The sequence below is a fragment of the Pomacea canaliculata genome, linkage group LG5, assembly GCF_003073045.1.
Source record: "Pomacea canaliculata isolate SZHN2017 linkage group LG5, ASM307304v1, whole genome shotgun sequence".
Lineage (NCBI taxonomy): Eukaryota > Metazoa > Mollusca > Gastropoda > Architaenioglossa > Ampullariidae > Pomacea > Pomacea canaliculata.
In genome coordinates this window covers 10,444,241-10,463,138 of record NC_037594.1, presented here as the reverse complement: position 1 = coordinate 10,463,138, position 18,898 = coordinate 10,444,241, and the positions used below count along the sequence as shown (strand labels likewise).

Here is an 18,898-nt window from a genome sequence, read left to right as displayed (position 1 = left end):
GTTGGCTTTATATAGTTGATGACTTTGCGTGATATTTACAGGAATGTTTAGAACTAGCTCGTCTGTTAATATCTGAGACATTTTATTAAATGTCAGATGTCCGAAGTTAAACACTTTTTTAAAACATGCTGTCGTCTAAATGTTGTAGTCTCCCTTGTTGCATTTGACACTATTGCATCTTACCTCAGCCAAAATTAACATTGCTCATAAATTTAGATGACATGCCTGTTTCGACTTCTTCCCCTAATATGAGTTCAGTTCTACCTGTTGATTCATTTGTGTCTAGGAAAATTGCAAGGCATTAGGAACCAGTACGTAACCAAGTGCTGAGGGGTGCAAATTTCACACACTCAACCAAAGGTAAAAAGACATCCAACAAATCAAATGTACTAGCCTATACTGAATAGGCTTGAACAAATGACAGCTACATTCCATCCACAGCAAGTTTAAGTGTTGCCTCGTGAGTGGCAACAAAGTGCTGTGCATGTTTCCCTCTGGGTCACAGACCAAGTTTTGTCCCACCTCAGTTCTGCCCTTACATAACACTCATGGGGCTAAAATCTTTGCAATGCATCAAAAGCCCAAACCAATCACTGAAAGGCTACCAGTTACCCCACCCCCGACATATATCCTATTATTTTGTGAATGCATGCACATGCAGGTGCATGCACACATCGCCACTGTTTAAAAGTAACAATATTTTAAGTTTTTGGTTAAAGTCTGGATTTGGAAGGGATTGCTAACTATACCAACTAGGGATCTTGAAATTTGGTGGGGATTCTGGAAAAATGGAACTGAAGACCTCCAGAAGTTAGTGATGTTCTCAGTGTGCAAATGTAGTTACATGTACAGGTAGTCCTCGACTTACGACGTTGATCCGTTCTTACGCGGCGTCGTAAACCGAATTTCGACTTAAGTCGGATCTTACGTTCATACAGTACTGTACCATAATAACAGTCGAACGACTAAGTCCTAATGACCTGCCAATTTCTGTTGCTGTTTCCCCCTTCTCAGATTGCCTTATGACTTCCGCCGCACGTCGAATGAGGCGCGCGTACAGTTCGACAAGAATGAGCGTCGTAGAAACGACGTAACTGAAGAATATCTGGATTCCCCTCCCTGTTTCTTGGATAGACAAATGTACGTGAGAGTAAAAGAGAGTCTGAAGTCTTCTATTTCTAAATAAAACGGGCATTAAAGTTTACACTTAGATGATCAACACTTGATCACAATTGAAAAATAGGCAGCTTCCAAATAATATTCCTTGATTACTATTGGGAAAACCCACTTTAATCGTATCATTTTTGACATGTGGATACTATGAGAGTACAGTGTTTTATGCTGAGTGGCAAACTATGGCCATCCTATGATGAGAACAAATGAAAAACAAAACTGAACATACTCTTCTTGTACCTACTTGCGTTATGACTATATATATCCAAAACACTTCAATTCTGCATAATTGAAGAGATTCTTTCATAACATTCAAACAAAATATTTTACTTGCTTATGAAATTACCAAAAAAGGAACAAATAATATGCAACAAAACAATGAAAATATAAAAGAAAGTTAAGGGAAAAAAATCTAGCAGCTAGATAAATTACCTCCCCACACAAAACGACACTAGCAAAAACATTTTTTCAGTGTAAGGTGACATGTAAAAACATGTTATCACAGATAAGAACAATAAATATTTTTTTACACCACATCATATGCTGCAAGTGGCTCATGTACATTCATCCACTGCTAGAACACATATACACACAGACTATGTAGGAACATAGTGGATTTAATGAAGAATTCACGACATAAGCTTCCTGTCTACATTTATAAATGGTAAGTCTTTCAAGAACCCTGAATTCTCCAAAATAGTAAAATTTTGCACAGGGCTTAGATTTGTCACCCTAGAGTGGTATAGAAATGAAAAGTATAAATATGAACCTCCCCAGTGCAATACATTGGATTCAACTCACGTTAGCACTAAGCTTGCCATTCTAATTAAGGAAAACTTTTTTTTGGCAAAGGTAGGTCTGAATTGCTCTTAACGATCAGTTAGGAGTATGGAGACACTCACTTAAAAAAAAGGAAAAAATGATTTTGACAGAGTCCTCTACTACTTTCAAATGTTTTTAAAAAAGCATTAATTTGTATCTTTTAATACTCAATGAGATGCCGTTTTACTTGATATTTGGACAACTAAGTTGCACTTTATGGCACAGCAGTGTTCCTAATGCACAGTGGAGGAAGCATAAGGCAACTTGTGTAATTGGATGACAAAATCCTTTTCTACCCAACATTCTCAGGAACAGGTTCGTAGTCTCATTTTATCCAGAACCTTCCTCTGGATTCTCTGAAATCAATAGAAACTGGAATTGTTAGGAAACTTTTTCTGCTATAATTGACTACTACTAATTTCATCTGTAATAAATTTCTATAATCTGTGAGTGAAAAATAATTTAAGTAAGGTGACCAGACGTTTCGGGGGCGAAAGCGGGACACGTGCCGATGATGGTGTCGTCACCATCAAAGAACGCCGAATCAGCGTACGATATTCTGATTTTTAAAGACAAGCGGGACATTTGATGGACTTGCCATTGGGGTCTCAAGTACAGTTGTTGAAAATAATCTTAGGTACCTCCTAATTCTATCCAGTTGTGGCCATTGTATAGTATATTTAACATCAGCCAAAGTTGTTTAAACTGCTGTGAGAAAAGGCTTTTTATGATGAAATATTTTAGCAAACCCCTTTGTTCAAAGTACACAACTCACTTATATATGTGTTGTCATTGGCAACATCACATTATATATAATACTCAGGTAGATAAAAATTCAAGGTTTTTTAAAAATGAAAAAGTGATAAGTAAATTTCTTTAACAAATTTGAAATTTAAAAGTGAATGAGATGTCCCTTCACCTTACTTGCTGGATGGGACTAGCTCTCCCTGTTCTTTTTTCGTTTTTTTAATACTGTCTTTGGGTTTCACTGCATTTGGTGTCTGCTGACTACTGTTAATCTGTGCTTTTATGTTCACCTGCTGCTGTTCTGGACTGTTTTTCGGAGTTTGTACCCCTTTGTCTTTTTCATCGCCTATCAGTCTCCAACGCTATCTCGACATCAGATTTTTCATTTGCTGATTTGAATCACCACTACCCTGCAGATGTTTAACAGGTGCATCTCTACGTATGGTCCATTTTCCTTGCAACATTTGCTGCTTTTGATTCTGGATCTATGTGAGTCAACAAGTGCAGACTTCCTTCTCTGCTCTCTTGTCTATAATCTGCCTCCTGCTTCATCCATTTTTTGACTGCCACTGTCTTGATGACTGTCTAAACACTAAATGTGGCTAAACCAGAAGCTATGTATACACCAGCTTCATTTTAGTAAACTGGAAAAAAAATCTTCTGCAAGCAGTCCAATAATACACGTTCGTGCTATCATCATGTTTAGCAGAAAAGAGATGTAACTCGCTTTGGAAATGTTCAGGTAAAGCTTTGATAGTGTTTTGGCCCATAAAATCACTGAAACATTGCAAACAGCTTACATCTGCAGCGCATTTCGATTAGGCTGCAGATTGTGTATAGCATGCATATGCAACATTAGCAATGTGTTAACAAAAATATGAGCTAACCTTATTATAGACTTTGGCCCGCAGTCTGTTCAGCTTGTACTCATCATTGCGCCTCCTTTCTAGCTCCTTTGCCTTCACTTCTGGTAGATGCTGGTACTTTCTGTCACATTTTGAATAAGTGCAGAAGAGGAATTATTTACAATTAATTTAATCCTTCCCTCATTAAATGTTGTTCTGTTATTTACTTGACTTGCACCTCTGCTTTCAGAACATAATAGTAAATGTTGTATAGTGCAGTATCACACTTATATCAAGCAAAAAATGCATCCTGGGCAAGTAACCAAGGCAAACAAAACAATATTCAACAAAATGAACACAAGGACTGCCATACATTATTTACACATAATTATTGTTTTGTGCTTGATTTCAATCTTTTCAGTGCCATAGAGCGTGATACTCATATTATCATAATTCATGTTTCAAACTTACTTTTCTGTCTGTTCTCTCATCTCTTGCTTGGTGAAGACTCTTTTCTTTGGCTGATGAAGATTTTCTGTTGCAGAAATAGCAGATACCACGTGTTAATGCTGAAAACCACTTCAGCCAGAAAAGTAACTGGTAAATTTTTCTTGACAGCTCAGACAAAAATGATAATTATTCATATCATGTTTGTGCCTTGAGGTGTCAAGCACCACTGCTTACAATGAAAATATTTTCAAAACCTCACAACTTCTGCTTGGTTCTAGGACAATAATGTATTAATGTTACTTTTTCTCTGTTCTTAGATAATTATTTACAGTCCATGATTTGGTTTCCTCCTCCCCACTTTTTAGGCTGTTAGGCTCCCGGACTGCAAATGTACCTACATAAACATCTGGATTTTTGCTAGACTGACAGATGTCATCTAGAACAAAACTGTGCTACATTATGTAAACATTACTATATTGCCTGAAGACCTAAGTAAAACTTAGATGAACGTAAGTAAAGTCACTTATAAGCAATTATTTGGAGAATATTTTTTACAGTCATTACTGCTAGTTCTAATGTATTTTTCAAAACGTGTTCTGTGTGGACTGAAGATCAGACTGATCAAGGAAGATCATTCACACAAATAGGTTGCTGAAAACTTTCAGCGACGAAACCATTGATTCCAATGAAGATTTGTATAGTTACGTTAACATTAGGGTGATATTAACACATTAGGGAAAAACTTCTTTTTTATTTCGAAAGAACTTCATTCTGTTCATTTTTTCTTGTCATCTTTCTAAAGAATGCACTTTTTGGAATTTGAATTATGAAACTCAAAAACTTAGAACTGTGAACAATAAGTTATACTAATTATAAATCCCATAATAATTTGTAGTCCACACTGTTTACATTCTGATTCACAACAATTACCACCATAAGGATGCGCTTCTGGATTGGCTACAGTCTTTCGGTGGTTGAGAAAGATCATCTCCTGTTCAGCACGAACTAATGCTTGCAGTCTGCGATGCTCTGCAGCTAGATATAAGCGTTTTTGGCGCTGGCGGAGTGCTGATACAAACTCTGGTTTTCGAGATATAAGAGCCTCCTGAAAATAAAATTTAATGAAAAATTTGTTTTCAAAAGCACAATTTACTTTAGGCACCAATTTAAACTGTTCTTTCCAGGGAAAAAAGAGATTCTAGCAAGTATTCTCCCTATAACATGAAATTTCTTGCAGGAAAAAATTTAAAAACCTTTTTAGTGAATAATCTTTATTTTGTTCAATAAATTTTGTTCGCTGTGCTTATACAATCAGCCTGGTGGCCTCCAAGAAATCAAGCTGTTGATGGTGCCTAAGAGCTTAGTACCCAGGCTGGTTCCTTTTGGTTAGAGTATATTCTTAGATTAAAAAGGTCTAAAGAACGTTCTAAGGTCTGTTCCACAAAACTACATTTACAGCGGGCAAAGTCCAAGACTCCAAGACATTTGACATGTCACAAGTGAGTAATCTATGAGTTAGAATTTTGCTGCTTACAAATGCTTATTGACAAATATATCTGTGTTTGAAATTAAAAACCTTCCTCTTTACCTGAAGTGACATGCGGCACAGAGGTTTTGGATCAAACATGTCATACTGCCGTCCTATCTCCTCTTCCATCTTCTTTGAGGCTTTATCCAAATAAAACTTAGCTGCATTTCCACCATAGCAGTCCAGATTCTCCCCAAAGAACTCTCCATTAACAAAGGTGTTCCTATTCTCATGCAAAAGGTTTTGGGGCCAATTCTCTTGACGCAATGCATAAGCCTGCCGCTCTTTAAAAGGCATTCGCCATGGCCTGCTCTCTGTCACTGGGATGAACCAGGCCAGACCACCAGGTATGGCTGTGGAAGAAGAATTAAAAAGAACTTTTACAGCATCCCAGGTTCTAGCTAGAAGTTATTCATTGTGCACAACACCCATACAGATATAAATACATATTTTTGAACAAAACTAAGAATGCCAATACATTAAATATTTTTGGAGAATATGTGCAAATTATGAAAACATTATTCAAGTATGGTTCAGTAAAGGTAAGATCAACTGCCTTAAGGACATCAGCTATTATCTGTTTGAAAATCCAAAACACATTTTATTCTTTGCATTTAGACTTTCACACCAGCAATATTAATCCCTACCTGATAATCCGGAAAATTTGTGCTGGTGCTTGGGAGGTAAGTGGTTCTCCTTAAACTCCGAACTGAAATCCTTCTTTGAAAAGCTTTCTATTTCCTCTGACCTGCCAATCTTCTGTCCTTGTCTCTCTCTTTGAGGTGACGTACTCCCTGGTCTTCTGGCAGGGGATGGAGCTTGCTGCTTTGTCCTGAGGATTTTCTGGTAATGAGTCTGTGGGTTATCTCCACCAGTCCATGATTGTAGTCTCAGCTCCACAAGCGAGGGACTTCTGTGAGTTCTACCAGCAAAATTTAAGAATACAACACAAGGCATATCATCTACTTCACTTGTTAAGCAATACATGTATCTTAAACAGAAATGATAAGTTGTTTATGTAAAAAGAATCTATTCCAAGACAACATAATAAATGTTTAAATTTCCTTAGAAGTATACAAATAACAAGTAGACATAAGTTTAAAAAAATCACTTGTACCAATTTGCAAAAGCAAAAAACAAACTTGCAATACCTATTTCTGGTTCTAGGTGGTGATGAGCTATGAGGCCTTTCTCGCTCAGATGACAAGCATGCAGCTACACCGCGGCTGTCAAAAGCAGGACTAATGCTCCGCCCCTGCCAGGAAAAAGGTCTCTTTCCAGCCCTTGGCTGTGCAGATGTGGCTTGCTCTCTGCTGGCTGAAAATAATAGCTGATTTCCTGCAATGACCTGAACACCATTTTTTGCTGTTGTAAGGGGTACTTGGATGACAGGCTGCTGGTCATGTGACGGTGATGGTGATCGTGACTTAAATTTCTGCCTTTCCCCTTTTACTCTGTCTGGTGAGGTCTGAGCACCTTGCGACACATATCTGCCTCCAGGGTGTTTGATCTGATAGCTAGCAGCAGAATTTCTAGGAGAAGGATACATGGTACCAGCATCTTTGGTCTTGCAGTAGCATTTTCTCTCTTGTGATGTACAGCATCTAGCTCCAATAGCCATGTGACCTGTCAGTTCAGGTTCTTTCTGCCTCAGGTAAGGCGAGTACATCTGATGAGGCTTCATGTGCTTACTGCCATATTTTGATAGAAATCTCAGCTTCTTGTCTCTCCTCAATACGCCAAGCAACTCATCTGAGCAGCTAGGATCTATATCCGTCTGTGAGCTGGAGCTGTCCCACAGCAATGTTGATCCCTCAAAACCCAGAAGGTCCTTTGCATACTCAGGCTTAGAAGCAACAGGTTGTCTTTTGAATGATATAGGTAAATGCCTGGCATGTGTCACCTTTGCCTGCTGCATTTCAGCACTGCTGTCTTTAGCTGTGGTGGATTCTTCTGATGATGTAAGTTTGGCATGACTGTCTTGAACTTCTGAATCAAAGGAAGATCCGGCTGAAGTGGAAGAGATTGTTGCTAAGTGGGCTGAAACTGTTGAATCATCCATCAGTCCTGTGCGTTTGGCTTCTAACAAAGCATTCAATTTCTGCAGTTTTTGATCACGGCGTGCCTCCCGTCTATGCTCTTGCTCGATCTTTTCTCGTTGCTTTATAATTCGTTCTCTCAGTCTGCTCATATTGGGATCAATCACATCTAGTTTACGCTGGATGCCACTGTTTCGAGACCTGGTGGGAGATCTGTTTCTTAAGGGAGATGAGTCATGGGTTGTATCTTCCGGAATTGAGTAAAGTGTTTCTGTAGTCTCCCCTGCACACCCAGGGTACAAATCTGCAAGTGAATGACCTGTCTTCACAGAAACAGTTTTGCGTAGAGAGGGAGAGGCTAAACTGCTCTGCTTTTTCTTCAAGGTTCTGACTTCCCTGCGTTTGAGACGTTCTTGTTCTCGCTCCTGAAGCATCTCACCATAGCTACCATTACTCTCTTCTTCACTGGACAGACGCTGCTGCCGTTTCCTCGCTTCCTGTCGCAAATGCTCCCGTTTCATTGCTGCACTCTCTTCCTCAACGTGCTGCCTATCAGTCTGTTGTATCTTCATTTCCTTCTGATAACGCTCTCTCTGGGCTTCAGCTCGCCGGTAGTCTTCTTCACGCAGCAACTGGCGCTGCTGAACGAATCTGTGTACCAAGTGCTGTGCTGGATTTTGTAACAGTTCTGCCAGACCTTGAAGCTGTATGGAATTATAAGAGGACTCATAATCGCTACCTGCAGTACTAGTTGACATGAAGCGTTCCCATAGGGCCTGTAAGTCAGGATGGCCTCGATATGCTTCCTCTTGTTCAAGTGCTTCACGTAAAAGCTGGGCTCGTCGACTTATGGGTGCTTGGTCAATTAGTTCCTCTGTCTCCTTTCCATGCAGCAGCATACAACCTTCCTGCAGCAGCTCTCTGTCTGCATCAGTGTGAACATGTGGTCGTAATCCACCTTCTACTACTTCTTCCACCTCTTGCTGGTTCTCTGTTTCTTTCTCCAGTATTCTTCTGCGATGAAACTGTCTCATAACCTCTACTTCCCTCTTAAGCAGCTCCTCAGTTTTCTGCGTCTGTTTTTCAACATCTTCTCTCTCTGTCATCCAGGCAGTTTTCCTCAACTCTTGTCTTTTTCTTAAAACTGCTGGCTGAACGACTTCCTCTCTAGTTTCTACTTTCCCCTCCATCTGAACCTCATTTTGTTGTTTCCTTGTCTCCTTTAGCTGGTGCAGACTTTGCTGGGCTACTCTTCTGCTTCTGTGACTTTCAGTCTCATCTATACTGTTGTCCTTCAAATCATACTTCCTTTCTAACCTCTGGACATCTTCCACTTCCGCTCTTTGACCATTTGTTTCTCCACAACTTTCATCTGCGACTGAACCTTGCAGAATGTGATACCCATGCCGGTCTTGTTCACGAATGTGGCTTTGTTCTGACTCTCTTGCAATAATGTTATCTGCTTTTTTCCCAACTGCTCCCTCTACCGCAAGGTCTCTGGTGACATACCAGTCAGAAGAATCTGATTTAGCCTTTGTTGCTTTTTGTCTTTGCTGCAAAATCTCCCTAGAGGAACAGCTAGAAGAATGGTCTTCAAACATTTTGTTTTCTGGCATATAATGCATCTCATCTAGGTGTTTTTGGCCCTTTAGGTCGGTAAGACTCTGAGATGAGCTGCTGATGTTGTCTGTGGATAACTGCTTTCTCTGATGAGTAATATCTGTCTTTGCATTAGCATCAAAGAGTCTCGGAATTCGAGCTTCACCTGAATCTGTTAATCTCATGTAAGCACCATCCTCACTCTGCTCCCTGTCGAAGACTCTGTCCAAAGAGAAATAGTTTTTGAACATTGACACAACATGAAGAGATCTTCATACATTAGATGGTATCTTTATATAAAGTATGGTCAGTGACCCTGTGTAAAACAACTCGTATTAAAAAAAACCCCAAGAAACATGAAGTATAAGCAACTGTAGATTCTCAATATGCACACATGCACTCAAAACACACACACACACACACGCGCAATCCTCACCTTCTAAAGTTATCATGGAGAACTGCCTTTCTGACCTGAAAAATTTTACAGATTTTTTATTTAAATCAAAGAGAGACTGATGTTTGGAATCTGTGCAGAGGGTGCATGAGAAATTCAGACTAGTTCACCTCCAGCACAACAAAATACTCCTGTGATAACAAACACTGAGTTAATATGTGATGATTCTTAATTCTTTCTTTATACTATGATTTGAATTGTAAACTGTTTCTGAACCTTCTGTCAATACTTACATTTGAATAGCTCCTATCGTCTACATGATCATCATGGGCAGGTCCATGCACTGGGACGTTGGACCTGTGTGAACTGCCACTAGACCCCAGAAGCTCTCTGTGCACTTCTGGGCGACCATCAGAATTTTCGTCACCAAATTTCTGCTGAGAGCTGTAAGAAATAGACGTGCTAGTCACAGCATGCGGTGCTTCTGGTCTATTGACAGTGTTGGACTTCACAGCCCTAGGATCTACATACACTTCCTTCTTGTTAGTATGTTCTGCCAGTTTATCATTTGGTGTAGGAGGCACTGACTGCTGTCCTGGAATACGCCTGGCAGCATCTTTCTGTCTCAAAATATCTTCTACTTGACCCTGCTGTTTTGCTATCATGCCTGTAATGTCTGTTGATTTCTTGTCAACAGCTGTGCTTGCACTGTCATCAACTGCTGTGTTGTCATCAGGTGTGCCCTTTTTTAGTTTGCTTTGAGCAATATCAGATGCCTCTTTTGCCAATCTATCCTGCAAATGACAACTAAACTGTTTCAAAATAAAGATAACTAATTTCTAGAGAAGAAAATTAATTTTTGTATAAAGGAAGTGTCCAAACAATTTTATTGCTATCTTTGCTAACAAATGCAGCAAAGAGATTTGCTTAACTCAAAAGATATGGCAAGCAATACTCATGGACCTATGAATCTGCTGTTTCTTTTCAGGAAGCAACATTTAGTCTCTCAGCTTAACAAAGTCATTCTCTTGTGCAATGTCTATCATCAAAAACTTTGCAACCTAATGCATGTTTGCAATGCCCATATCTAATGACTGGAGTAGAACATGGTACTCACAGGGGTTGCTCTCTCTTGTATAGTGGGAAGGTAAGACCCATGAACACTAGAGCCCATGGCAGTGCTCACTTTGCCATGCTTGCTATAAATTCCTGCAGCTTCTGACCCACTTATATCTCTCCTGCTCCCCAACACACTGCTTGGGAAATGTGGGCCAAGTGCATCATCTGAACCTGTGCATGAACATCAACAATTTGAAACATTAACTTTGCCAGTTACTTTTTAAAATTCTAGTATTACAGTCCGACAGAATTTCAGTTAATCAATATTTACATTTCCAAAAGATGCTTTCAAGTTATGTTAAAGCTAAACATAAAAATCAAAACAATAACTGTAAAGCATTACTAAAGCATGTACTAGTCATTTCTGAATCTACATCACGTAATTACTAAGGCAATTCATTCAAATTACTTGTTACCTATGATTTCTGGGTAAATGCTAAGGACACACTACATTAATTGTGTTAAAGCAGGAGTGAAAGGCTTTATTTTACAAACACTCATTACCTGTGTGAGTACTCTCTGCTGTAGTAACACTGTCAGCTACTGATGCTGTGTCACTCTCTGTGTAATATATGTCATGTATGCCTGTTGGCCTAAGACAAGGACAGCATTTTTTTTAAGAAATAACTATACACATTCATAATAAATGAATGTCTGAAAGCGGAAGACCTTAATTTTATGTATAACATATTTTTACACAAAGTTTTATGCAAGATTAAATTCTGCATGCATGTGCCCCCACACATGCATATGCACACTTCCTCTTCCAAATGAAAAAAAAAAAAAAAAATCCATGTAATGAAAAAAGTACATAAAGACTAAAACAAATATAGCATTCTTCTTAAAACAAAAGAAGAGCTCTAGTAAAGTTTTCCTATATATCATCTGGATGATGACATCTTGGCCAAATTAATAATAATAATAAGCACATTTACATAGCACCTTTCTCCAGCAACAGGACTTGTTTGTTGTTTAATCATTTCATCAAGGCATCCAAGTAAAGAAGTTTAAGCAGCACTGAACTATTACATTGTGTGAACAGGTGCTTACAAAGCACTATCTGGATGCATGACAACTGTAGAAGCAAATGGTACAAATCACAGACCACAAAGGAAGTCGGAAGATACGAAGACCCATGGTCAATAAAAACTTTGATCTCATCTGTCCGTTCCATAAGGAAAAAGGCAGAGAGCCGCAGAGAGCGACAGACAATCCCGCACACAGAGGAACTAAAGGAAGATGTAGATCCACAAGCTGATGATGATAAAACCAGAACAGATTGCAGAAAAAACAGAAAAACAGCCAGTTAGGCAAGGAGACAACAGGAAGTAGCATGCAAAAGGTAATAATAAAGTGTGAAATTCTTCAGTGTTAAGGTTTAGCTTTCCTTCTATAATATGAAATTCTTGCATTAATATAGGTCTTTCTTTTAATACCTGTAAGGTCGATATTTTCCTTTCCTTAGTTCACAGCTCCTGTCTGAGTCAGCTGGTGAGGTGACAGTACTCTGGCTATCCTCTTGCTGGTCTGCACATAAAAGAGAATAAATTTAAGAATGAAAATGTGCTTGGTAAACCATAAAAAGTTGAGTGAATACATATAGAGACACATATATGCACATGCACATTACAGGCATCCCATGTACATATTTTATATACAATCACATACACATAAGAGGATGTATATCAAAAAATCAAATCGGCCAACTCACTTGGTCCCTAATGATAGATACTTTTATGAAGCCTTGAAACAAATTCTCTTTAGGATTTTTAAACACTAAATTTTCCTCAGCTTATTCTCCCTCTTTCGTTTCAACGATCATGTGAGTTTTAATTCTGAAGCTAGTTTTTTGTGTACAAAGAAATTAACATAGCTTGAAATAATGAGATAACAGATAATAGTCAATAAGAGTAGGCAGCTAAATAGTATTACATTATACATTTCTAGGTTGGTATAATTGTACGTGATTTTCAACAGTATTTCAAACTGTACAGTACAAGACCTTTTTTTTCATACAGAACATGCAATATCAAAAATAGCATAGAGCTACATTTCACAAGATATGTCAGTTCCATGGTGAAATCTTACTGATGACTAGATGGTATAAGAAAAGTCTTTATTACCTCTAGTTTCTTCCTTGCCATCTTGACCTTTCACTTCAACTGCTTTAAATCTATCGATAGAGAAACCAAAAAAAAACTGTCAAATTATATAGCCTCCAGGAATACACACAAGCAGCCCAGGATACACGGGCTCATGGCCAATAAAACACAACTCAAACTATGTAAATGATGAAAAACAAGTAGATCAGATGCATCCATGTTCATAAAGAAACATAATGCTACCCCTTAAATAGCAATAACCGTAACAGTTAATAAAAAATTGCAGAAAACGATACTGCATATTTTTTTTTAAAAACCCTCATGCTACAGCATTCAGGGCACAACCATCCAGGACATACTGATAAGGAAAAGCCAAGACAAACAAGAAAAAAAAAAATTCTACAAAATTTATTCTGCATATTCTTTTAGAGAGAAATAAAGGAAAGAAAACCAAACTAGAAATCAAACACAAAATATTAAGTTAAAAAAATTCCATGAGCTGTGTTGTCCACAAAACAAAGATTACAACTACTACTATTTTAGCACATAAAATGGAAGCTCAATCTAAAGATACAGCATACTGTAACATTTATTTTCAAGTGCCACACAGATGCATGCAGCTATTTATACTTGTATAATGCATATGATCATTAGTTAAGTAATAAAACAAAACAATAAATGACGTCCATAAACTAATAATTAGAGAAAACTGACCTTTGTTGTACTATTTCAGTTCTCTCTATCTCCTCAGCTTCACCCACTTTTCCAGCCCTTTGCTGAGTTGCTGGGAGTGACAACTGCGGTGGTGGTGGTGGTGGTGGTGGTGAAGATGGAGGAAGGGAGGCAGACGCCTGCTGCTGCTGGAGATGTAGCTGCAACTCTTGATGCTGAGGCTGATCGTGCTGTGAAGTGTAAACTGGGTAGCACTCCAACACCTGTCTCACTGGTGTATGTAGCTCAATACTGTGATTAAATGTGCGGTCAGCCATCTTTTTCATCTGGTTTGAAATTAGAATTTGTGCACAATTTACGGCCGAAAACTTCTCAAGATCTGGCTTCAAACCATTTCCCGTGTTCTGAGTTACACCAGTAATGAAGGAGTCACTTAAAGATGAAAGGTCAAGGCGTTTACGAACTAGGTCTACTTCTCTTGCAGCAGTCTTGGTCACTCCCTATGAAGATAACAAAAGACATGACTGAAGTCAATGCTACAGCATTCTCAAAGTGGAAAGGCTCAACTCTGAGAGTTATAGATATGTAAAGAGAAGCTTTTTGGGAAGACTCAACAATACAACCATTAACATTACATTTCATATTGATGAAAAGGTGTTACATTAGGTAGCAGTAGTCACCTCTATGGCAGTCATGGAAACATAAAAAAAAGCCTAAACTATGATGTTTTTTGTTACATTACACCTATACCTCAGTTTTTTTGCCAAAAAATACATGTAATTAAAGATTTTGATTTCCAACTGTTTGTGGGTCTTGATTATTGATATGAGCGCTGATGATTAATTTTTTTTCTGCTAGCAGCCATTTTTGACAAACCAAAAAAATTCCATGCTGCTCACTGATTAGATTACACAGATCATCTCTTATAAAACATGGTTAGTGACAGGTAGATAATTCTTGCTTTCATTTTATATATATTTCATACTGCTTAGTTTAAGGATTAGAAAAAAATTGTTTAAAATAAAAGGTAAACTATGACTGCTCCTGTGAAAAATCTGATGGAAATTATATGTCTGTGTCAGGTATTGTCAAAAAAAATCTTTTCCTGCTGATTAATTTGATATTTGGAACTTTAACTATGACTACACCAACAACCAGACAAAAAAAATCAAGTACCACTGGAGTCACACCACACCAAAAGCCGAACATGGGTTATGATACTGAGCTAAGAAATGATGTTGCCAAATATGCACAATGTTTTGTTTTTGTTTTTTGTTTTTTTTTTTAAATGTAAGGACATCCTCAGCAAATAACATGATATTGCAGGCAAAGATCAATCTCAGTCACCATAACCACTGTGTTTGGAAACAACTGGTTTTTTTTAAGGTAAGAAATTTATGCCAAAGCACAGTAGGGTAAAATAAAGTAAGTAAAGAAGTTAATTTGTAGTTTACATATTAACAATATAATCTACAATGTAATCCCCACTTTCCAATCACACCAGATTTGTCCTTTCATTGCCAAGTTAATCTCTTGATTCCACCAAAGACCGCTTTAAAATAATCAGAACCAAATCAAACATGTAAAGCCAAATAACCTTCTCCATCCCTCATACAAAGCTCAGCAGGCACCAATACATTCTTCCTCAAAAAAAAACAAACTCATTTTCATAGAGCATGAAAAGACATACCAGCGAGCAGAGGGCTTGATATCTGTTCTCTACTGCCTGACTCTCCTGTCTGAAATCTGAGATGAGGTCATCTAAGATCTCGTTGTTTGTTGTGCTAGTCTGATGTGTTTGTGCAGAAGAAACCTTGGTGTCTTCCTGCTGCTCTTCCTCCTCTGCATGATCTTTCAAGCTGCTACCTGATGTTCTTGTCTCCTCTCCATCGGAAGTGTATTGCACTCTGTCCCCACCGGAGTAGCCAGTGTCTGTAGGGGAACATGCTGACGTGATATCACTCATCATGTCTTCCATCTGCACCTGACCATAGCCCAGATCAGCACCATAGTCCCACGCCAACTGCCTACCCCGCTCTGGAGTTGTTGTTGTGCTGGGTACTATCTCAAACTCATTTTCACCAACGGTTTTGATGGTGTTATCCCTAGGGCTGACAGCAGAGTGCTGGCCCATCATTTTCAGACTGTCCTGGATCTCCTGCAAGTCGAGGTGCAGTTGTTTATAGTCAAGACTGGTTGACTGCTGTTTAGAACTTCCTACCTTTGTGCGTGAACTTCCAGTTAGGTATGCTGTCTCCAGCAGCAGCTTCTGAACTTGCTGGTTCAATTCATCTGGCTTGCTTCTACTTGCTGGCAGATCTGACAGCTCTTGTTCCTTAAGGGGTTTTTCTGTTTCCTTTGGCACTGCCAAAGATGTTGTGGAACTTGTGCTCAGTCTGACATCAGACTCTCCAGCCTGGGTGCCAGTAATTGTGGTGTTGGATTTGTTAGTGGATGTCTGGAGTCCAGGTGTCATTTCAGTTTGAAAAGTTTTCTTTTGCAAGCCACCAGCAGGAACAGACATGTTGTGCTGTAATGCATCCCAACGTGCCTGATCAATGGAAGAGCACAGTTCTGAAAAAGCTTTCAGCTGCTTTTCTTTCTGTGGACCTAATAATGCTTTCTGAACCTGAGATGAGAAATAGCCTTTACCAGGAAGGCTTCTTCTACTGTCTAGATGACCAGTGAAAGAGCTCTGTGGCAAATCCTCAAAATGCTGCAAACTCTGAAGTTTTTCCTCTACACTTCCCTTCTCAAAGTCACTGCTGGGTGCATTTTGAGCACTTTCTAACTTAGGCTTGATCCATTCTTGTCCTTGTTTCCTTGTGGAATCGTCTACTTGAACTAGGCTTGTCTGCATTTTCTTTCTGGCATCACCTGAAACAGTAGGCAATGATGCTGTTTCTATGCATGTCTGAAAGCCAGGAGCATAATCTTCCAGAAAAGTGCTTGTACTCACTGGATCTTCAGTATGCTTGCTAATGCTGTACTCTGATAGCTTTGATCTGCTCAATGGCTGAAAACTAACAGTGCCATCAAATTTCAAACTGCGAAAACTTTTTTCGCCCTGCTCTCTGATATCATCAAGATGCAAAGTGTTTGCATAGCTGTTTTTAGAGCAAGCAATGCTCCCCCCATTTGTCTTGTTCACTGAAGACCCTGCCTTTGTGCTGCTGAATGGAGGGTTGAATGACGAAACTGATGAATTGATTTTGGAATCTGTTACACCACTTAATAGTGCTGCAGATGGAAACTCAGCTGCACCACGGGGAGATACATTTGTATCTGACTCTGTAACATAAGGATTCCAGTCACTGTCAGAAAAGCCTGTTGCAGTTTCTGGGTAGTGAGCATGAGCTGCTCCAAGCCGGCGTCGCACTTCATTGTCTGAAGAAAGACGAGATTCATCGCTATCTCCAGACACAAGTGGGCCCGTAGAAAGATTACCAGTAGTGAACTCTTTTGAGATTTCTGCTATGGCTGAAGAAACTACTTCACCACAGCCACTTCCATCTACTTCACTCGGTTTTGAAGACACATCTATAGGAAACTCTTGCAGACTCATGCCTGGGAAAAGTACAGATGCTCAATCAGCATGTTGAGAAACATTAAAGTAACAAGAGCATTGGCCCCATTAACTTTTCATGTGTCAGGGTTTCTTGACCAGCCACTAAGAAGACAGGTTTTTCAACTATAGATAATTGATAAAATTACAATGGCAAAATTAAAACTAGCAGGGCAATGTTATTAAAGTTCTTAAAAAAACTCCTATGCTACTTTATTTATACATCAGCAAACATAACTCATATTTACCTTCATCTGAAGTTTCAGACTCTGATAATGCCAGCCCTTTCTGTGCACTGAAAGTGCTCTAGAAAGAGAACATAAAAACATTAACTGCTGAGGAATTAACTCCAGGGGAATTGCCTTCACAAGTAAAGCAGAGCAAATGTATGTGCAGCATACATCTGTAAATAATCTGCACAACAAACAGTACATGAGGTTCTGATGAAATTGTGGAAAAGCTGATTTAGCCTAAAAATATACTATTTCTCATCAGCATATGAGCTTCAGGACTGTAGATCATAGCAATCAAAACATCAAATAATGTAAAAAAAAGTGCTCTATAAATTCAATAACTATTGCATCCTCTCTTCTCCTTTCAACATAAATGCTGTCTCTACAAAGTCAAATAAGATTATATGACAACATCAGCATAATATACACACTTTCTCTGCATTGCATTCATTGATCTTCTTGGCGGCATCATCCATCTCCTCTAACAAATGCTGTATTTCTCTTAGGCCTCTTCTACCACCACCCTTGAAGGAAGCACTGATAGGTTCTCTTTGGAGTGTGTACCACTTGGTTTCTCCATCTAACTGTTCAGAAAATGTGGGGCCACAGTCTCTACCACTTGCTGAATAATAATGGCTGAGGCTAAGATCCTTCACAGTAATTCCATATCCACTTTCATGTTCATCATCAGATTCCGAGTCAGCTTGTAACTCGTACCAGGGTGTAAAATCAAGAGTCTGTCCATAGAATAAAGAGGATTAATGCTTGCTTTCATTTGATTATTATAAGAGAGAGTAAAATAAGGATGTAATTACACTTTCTAATTATAATTACTATGATTTTTACTGTACTACATATTTTATATCTGAGTAAAAGAAAAGACTATTAAATCCTTATTTTATAAAACTACTTTTGCCCCATTAAACCATAAAAATATTTTAAAATAATGCAGACAATATTGTGGTAGATGACAGTTAAATAAGCACAGTGTAACAATGTAAATCATTTTGCTATAATTTATGAATATTTTCTTCTGTAACATGGCAAACGAATTTTAAAAAAATCCTACAGCTCGAAAAATTTATACTTCTGGTGAAGACTTGTGCATACTGTAAATGAACGACGCATAAAACCTCTGCTAACTTGCTAATTTGAGTATTAAAATTGTAATGATTGACTAAAATACTGCACATCATCACTAAGTAAATCAACGTGTAAAAATGTAAAGCAAACCTTTAAACACTCTGAAATCTTTTTAAAAATTCAACAGAAATGCGAAGAGCATGGTAAAAAATGGGAGGGCTGAAGTCAAGACTAACAGTCAAACAAGCTTAAGCATGTCAAGACAAGCAGAAATGAAGAGGTTGCATTAGACCATTTAAAGCGCGCGCAGGGTTGGCAAGAAGGAAAGAATATATATCTTAGATAGTCTTTTGTACGATAACTTATCAATAAGCTTTACCTTGCACGTCATGATATGTGATAACTCTAGCTAAACGAACAGTTAATAACCTGCAGCTGACATTTTGTAAACAAATGTTGCCGCTGGCTGAAGATGGAGCTATGCGTAGAGACTTCGGATGTTACAACTAAAAACACGTATATATATT

The 18,898-nt window shown here is 38.5% G+C and overlaps 1 protein-coding gene across 1 annotated transcript; it reads right to left on the bottom strand.

The window, feature by feature from the left end:
* Window positions 1–1,774: 1,774 nt before the first annotated feature.
* Window positions 1,775–18,868, bottom strand: LOC112563774. The gene is made up of 18 exons (XM_025238090.1): window positions 18,751–18,868; window positions 17,720–18,025; window positions 17,304–17,361; window positions 15,181–17,057; window positions 13,533–13,990; window positions 12,840–12,889; window positions 12,153–12,243; window positions 11,221–11,309; window positions 10,715–10,887; window positions 9,891–10,391; window positions 9,640–9,674; window positions 6,717–9,425; window positions 6,213–6,487; window positions 5,626–5,918; window positions 4,968–5,142; window positions 4,059–4,122; window positions 3,630–3,729; window positions 1,775–2,351 (listed from the first exon to the last, which is right to left on the bottom strand). The coding sequence occupies exons 1-18, from the start codon at window positions 18,760–18,762 to the stop codon at window positions 2,301–2,303; spliced, it is 7,317 nt and encodes a 2,438-aa protein (XP_025093875.1). The 5' UTR covers window positions 18,763–18,868; the 3' UTR covers window positions 1,775–2,300.
* Between the last annotated feature and the right edge of the window lie 30 nt (window positions 18,869–18,898).